At 55.8% G+C, this 5,658-nt stretch overlaps 1 protein-coding gene across 1 annotated transcript; it reads right to left on the bottom strand.

Annotated features, from left to right (window-relative positions):
• Positions 1-233: 233 nt before the first annotated feature.
• EPOP (elongin BC and polycomb repressive complex 2 associated protein) lies at positions 234-2,148 on the bottom strand. The gene has a single exon (XM_024745129.1). It carries the CDS (start codon positions 1,734-1,736, stop codon positions 597-599), a length of 1,140 nt encoding a protein of 379 aa, XP_024600897.1. The 5' UTR covers positions 1,737-2,148; the 3' UTR covers positions 234-596.
• Positions 2,149-5,658: the final 3,510 nt, after the last annotated feature.

The raw sequence follows: 5,658 nt of genomic DNA, 5'->3' as shown, positions 1-5,658 counted from the left end.
ACTGGAAGGGGGTGATCTCCCCGTTGCCTAAGCTGCTCCCTCCCCCATGAAGGATCCAGTGGTGCCCGGAGACTAGGGAAGGCCCGAGGGGAGTGAAGGGTTAAAGGCCTGGATGGTGCGGGTGGGGGATGCCCCCGGGAGCTGCCAATCACCTCCCCCCCCCCACCAGGGCCCCCCCCACCCCAATCCCCAGGCTCGCCCACAGAAACAACCGGTTTGTCCATCACCAAGGTCTCTCTCCCTCTTTTTTTTTCCTTGTCTTTGAGCTGTAGCCTCCTCGGCTCCCCCTGGGGTGAAGGCCCTGCCCCCAGAGATCCGAGATGGAAGAGGCGAGGGATTGGAATCTATGTCTTTAAGCCTTTTTCGATTAAGCCTTTTCCTGACTCCAGCCCTTGGTTCGTCTCCAAAGGATGAGGGGGAGGGGGTGTCACCCCAACCAGTTAGGTGCTTGAAGATCACTGTCATTTGAGGTCCCTCTGACCACAGCCCATAAAACCTGAAGAGGACAGGCAAAGGTGAGAAATGAGGGTCTGTCCTCAAGCCCGCAGTTTGGCTGTGGCCCCCACTTTTCCCCTTTGGCAGAAGAGGTCTCACGCTCAGAGCTGCTCCAGGTTGATCCCCCAGAATTTGAGGCCGGGGGGCTCAGGGACAGCGGGACCCCCAATCTGCCACCTCCACAGCGGGTGGGCAGGCGGGGGCTTAGAGTCTCCCTGGAGACGAAGCGAGGATGCCGGCCCTAAGTCTCCGTCCTCCCCCACCACCAGGGCCGGGGGGCAGGGGAAGCAGTCGAGGAGGCTGAAGGTGCTCGTGGTGGGGAGCGTCGGTGCAGGACGGCGGGGCTGTGCGCTGCGTTGGGGGGGCGTCGGCCGCCGGCGTTTCTTGGCGGCTCCCCGGGAGGGCCCTTTGGCTGGGGGCCGCTCGGGCCCCCGGCGCAAACTCGGAGTGTCGAGGGCGAAGCCCTTCGCGTAACACCAAAGTTTCGAGCGGCGGATCAGACGATCGAAATGTTCCTGGCGGAGATCGCCGGGCGCCGCCGGAGCTTCGCTGGCCGTCGAGGGGCTGGCGGCCGTTGCCTCGGGGGCGGCCTTCGGGGGGTTTCCATCGACTGCGGCAGTCTGGCTCGGCGGGGGCGGCTCCGGCGCTGTCCCGGGCCCCGCGGGCTCAGAGGAGAGGCCCGCAGGTGGCGGCGGAGGCCGGGAACCCGGTTCCTGATGCGGGCTGGCGGCGGGGCCAGGCTGGGAGTCGAGACCGGGGGCTGGCCTAGGCGGAGCCGAGACGGAGCTGGTCGGAGATTCCCGAGGGCGCCGGGGCGCCGGGCAGCGGCCGGGAGGTACGCCGGAGCGAGCGCCGAAGTGCGGGAAACTGCCTCCGCCCTCTTCCTCCTCGCCGCGGCCCCGGCACACAGCGGCGTCGGCATCCTGGCTGGCCGGGGAGTTGGGATCGCTGTAACGCCAGGCCTGTCCCGCGAGGTGCTTCAGGCCATCCGGGGCCCAGCCGCCGGTGCACAGGGGGGCATGAGGGTCCAGCAGCACCGGAGCCCGCGGCGCCAGCTCCCCAGGCCCCAGGTCCAGAGAGGACGCCCGGGGTTTGGCAAGGGCGCAGAAGGCAAGGGCACGCAGGCACAGCGGAGAGAACTCCTGGGTCCCCCGACGCGTCTTCCGGGGTGTGGGGGAGCAGGGCGACCCTCGCGGGGACGCCGGCACTGCGAGGCGGGGAGCGGGGCACAGAGTCTCCATGGAACCACCCGGGGGGGTGCCCACTGCGGGGGCCCTGGTCCCAGCGGCGGGATGCCCTGGCTGCCCGAAGAGCCCACGGGCGAGGGGAACATCGCCCCCCCTCGACGGGGAGGTCTCTGCTCACGGGCGCCCCCGGCCCGCACCCCTGGGCCGCGGGGCTCCGGCTCCCTCTTCGATCTCGTCACGCGGCCCTCCTGGCGGCCGGACTCCTGGGTCCCTGCGAGTCCCGGCGCGGTCTGCCGCCCTTCCTGCCGCCGCGATCCCTGTGCAGCCCAGGAGCGAGCCCTTCTTGAGTTGCCCAGAGCGCAGAGGCTGGGGAAACAAAGCGGCCGGCGGCCGCGGGAGGCGGGAAGGACCCCGGGCCCGGCACCCGGTGCCCGGGCCCAGGCGGCAGGGAGGGCGCCTTCCGCCCGCTCGGCTTCTTTCTTCCCCGCTGGCTCCCGGAGACCGCGTTATAGAGAACTGCCCCCTCGCTGCCCCAATACCAGCGCCGGGGCCGCGAGCCCGCCGCTGATTGGGCGGCACTGCCAGTGACGTTAGCCCGGACCCCACCCCTCCAGCGGCACCGCCCCCGTCCCCATTCCGCACACAGACACACACACGTGGACCCGGCGCGGCGGCGGCTGGGAGGGAGGAAAGGAGGGTGCGTGCGCGGGTGGGATCGCGACTGGCGAAACGCGCCACTAAACGTGGCGCGGTGGCGTCCTGGTGTTCAGTCGCCGCAAAGCACTTCATTTTTTCCTTAGCAGTCATGGTTTTCGCATCCGGAAAATGGGAATGTTCATATCTACCCTCTTGGGACAACGTGAATCAACATAGGTGAATCTCAAAGGCGACGATGAAAGGAAAGATGAAAAGAGGTTGTTTAGAAACTTTGCACAGCAGGGACTCCTGCAAGCAGAGAATGTTCCCAACCTCTCTGTTTCGGTCGCCTAGAACAGTGCCTGGCACACAGTGGGCTCAAAAAATGTTGAATGAATAGTTAGGAATTCAGTGAGTGTGTGCAAGATGATAAAAGTAAGAAATAAATTCGGAGAGGAGGAGTATCATTACACCCACGAAAGACGATAGACTTTCTCAGTACCTGTTTCCATTTCTGACTTAGCTTCTAAATGGCCCCTTGAACAAATTCTGAGGAGCTGGCTCTGCAGCCCCCCTCAAATCCCAAGACTCTGCCCTGTGAGGCGTGAACTGCCAAAATGGGTTGAGGAGACCAAAGGAGGGGACACACACACCCTCACTCTTATCTCCCCCAGGCAGAGTAAAGCAAAGAAAAAGTGAATTCCAATAAAAATCCTGATAATGGAGGACCACGTCCCCGCAGCACGTTCCATCCTCTTACCCTTATTTAGTTTCTGTAGATCCTGCTATTATATGAAAATCTGTGAGTGTTCTTTGTTGTTGTCTGTCTCTCCCGTTAGTCTGGAAATGAGCTGATGAGAACTTTGTTTTAATCACTTCTGCATCCTCAATGCCTACAACAGTGCCCAGACTTAATAAGTGCTCAATATATATTTGTAAGTGAATGAATGAATCCCTGAAATATTTCTCTCTTAATAAAAATCAGGTTATTGGAATATAGCGACTTCCCATCCCCAGAAATATACAGAGAGATTGATATGATGACATGGAGTAAGGATGTGTTCGTATGTGGGGGGGTGGTCACAGAGAGAAATATCTTACTCTGAGGCAGGGATAAGAGAGGGTTTCTGTAAGGGGACAAATAAGGCAGCTTGCATCCTGGTCCTCCTGGTGATGACAACAGAAGTATTGTTTCCCTACACATCATCACATAACATTTGGGAGGAAAGGGATCAGGAAGCTCTGTCATCCCTACATCCCTTTTGCAGAGGCCAGAGGTAAAGACCCCAAGGTGGGGCTAGGGTTTGAGGAACAAGGGGGTGTTGTGTTCTGCTGCTCAAAACACTCACCCCCTAGCATCTTCTGCAGAAGTCTTCAGGGAAGTTGTCATGAAGGGGGATCCTGGGGTCCTGCCAGGTCTAGACTCCAGGGTTCCTGAGTGCCAAGAGCCCTGCTCCCCCGCCACTCACACACACACAGACGGGAGGAAAGTTCTGGAAGGGTGATGATCTTCACAGCTGTCTCTCCTGGTGGACAGTGCTGAAAACTTTTACCCTAGTACCAGATTTCTTTTGCTTATGGGGCAGGGGGCATGTTTTTCAGTCCGACCCTACTCCAGACTCTTTGCAACTAAGATACCTGGGGAGTGGGCTTGGGCCCCACATGCGGGAAGCTAGACTGGAAAACTCTTTTCATCCTCTAGAGTCTCCCTCATCTTTGTATCCTCGTACCTAGCACAGTGTTGACACAAGGAGAGAACACGCAAAACATTTTTGGGCATGAATAAATGAATGAATCATATATATCAATGCAGAAAGGGGCTCCTCTTTCTCCCACCCCAAAAGCCACCAGTCCCACAAATCTGAGTTTAGGGGCTTTATTGGGTCTATTACTACTGAGAGTCCTTCCCTGGAGGAGGAATTCTCTCCACCTCCATTTTCCCTTTTTTCCCCTTCCTTGAATCAGGCACCCCAGAATACAGCCCAGGTGTGAAAACTCTTTGTGGGTACAGGAGCACTATACAAACAGTAGGGGTTAGTGTGAGTAACTCTCCAGGTGAAAGGGCCTAGAGTCATTGAACCTCCACTGTCAGAGGGCTTGGATCAGGGGTGTCTGCTGTGAGACCCTGGGCAGATCACTTGGACACTCTGAGTCTCAGCATATCAGTGAAAAGGCAAAACAGTGGCTTCCTCACAACGTTATCAAGAGGGTGGAGACGATGTGAGCGGGCTGACCCAGCTGTTGCAATTCCTGTCGCCTACAGTAGAGGACACTCGAGGACACTCGACCCCATCCTCAGCCTGTGGGATGAGGAGGCAGCACCCTTCGCAGAAACCTCTCCTTCCCAGAGGAGAAAAATAGGGACGAGGCTGGATACCGGGTCCCACCTGACTCCTCCGGGATAAGGGATAGGAAAGGCCCCTCAAGACCTGGAAGCCAGGCTTCCCTTTCTGTGGCCCATCTGAGACTCACCCAAAGGCCTGTGTTCAAGGATTTGGGAACAGGGGACCAGCCCACTTTCCCCAGAAGAAGGCACAGCAGGGAACTGGACCTAGAAGTCCAGCCCAATAATCGTTTCTATGGTACTGACAGCATTCCAGTCTCTGTTCTAAGAACTTTATGTTATTTAATCCCCATAATAATCCTGAGGTACTTTTTTTTTCATTGAAGTATTGGTGATTTACAATGCTGTGTTAGTTTCTGGTGTACATCAAAGTGATTCAGTTATACATATATATACATATTCTTTTTCATAGTCTTTTTCATTATGGTTTATTACAGGATATTGAATATACTTCCCTGTGTTATACGGTAGGACCTTGTTGTTTATCTGTTTTATATATAGTGGTTTGTATCTGCTAATGCCATACTCCTAATTTATCCCTCTCCTACCTCCTTTCCCCTTTGGTAACCATAAGTCTGTTTTTAATTTAATTTAATTTAATTTTTTATACAGAAGGTTCTTATTGGTTATCTATTTTATACATATTAGTGTATATATGTCAATATCAATCTCCCAATTCATCCCACCACCACCACCCCTGCCCCGCTTTCCCCGCTTGGTGTCCATACGTTTGTTCTCTCCATCTGTGTCTCTATTTCTGCCTTGCAAACCGGTTCATCTGTACCGTTTTTCTGGATTCCACATATATGCGTTAATATACGATATTTGTTTTTCTCTTTCTGACTTACTTCACTGTGTATAACAGTCTCTAGGTCCATCCACGTCTCTACATAATGACCCAACTTCGTTCTTTTTTACCATAAGTCTGTTTTCTATGTCTGTGTATGTTTCTGTTTCGTAAATACGTTCATTTGTGTCATATTTTAGATTCCACAT

Source organism: Neophocaena asiaeorientalis, unplaced genomic scaffold (assembly GCF_003031525.2).
Source record: "Neophocaena asiaeorientalis asiaeorientalis breed wild unplaced genomic scaffold, Neophocaena_asiaeorientalis_V1.1 scaffold1, whole genome shotgun sequence".
Taxonomy (NCBI): Eukaryota; Metazoa; Chordata; class Mammalia; order Artiodactyla; family Phocoenidae; genus Neophocaena; species Neophocaena asiaeorientalis.
The sequence above is the reverse complement of the archived record's forward strand: the minus strand, read 5'-3'. Positions and strand labels throughout refer to the sequence as shown.

What these genes read in the sequence shown, in the direction of transcription:
- EPOP (XM_024745129.1), bottom strand. Translation starts at nt 1,736, where the DNA reads ATGGAGACTCTGTGCCCCGCTCCCCGCCTCGCAGTGCCGGCGTCCCCG.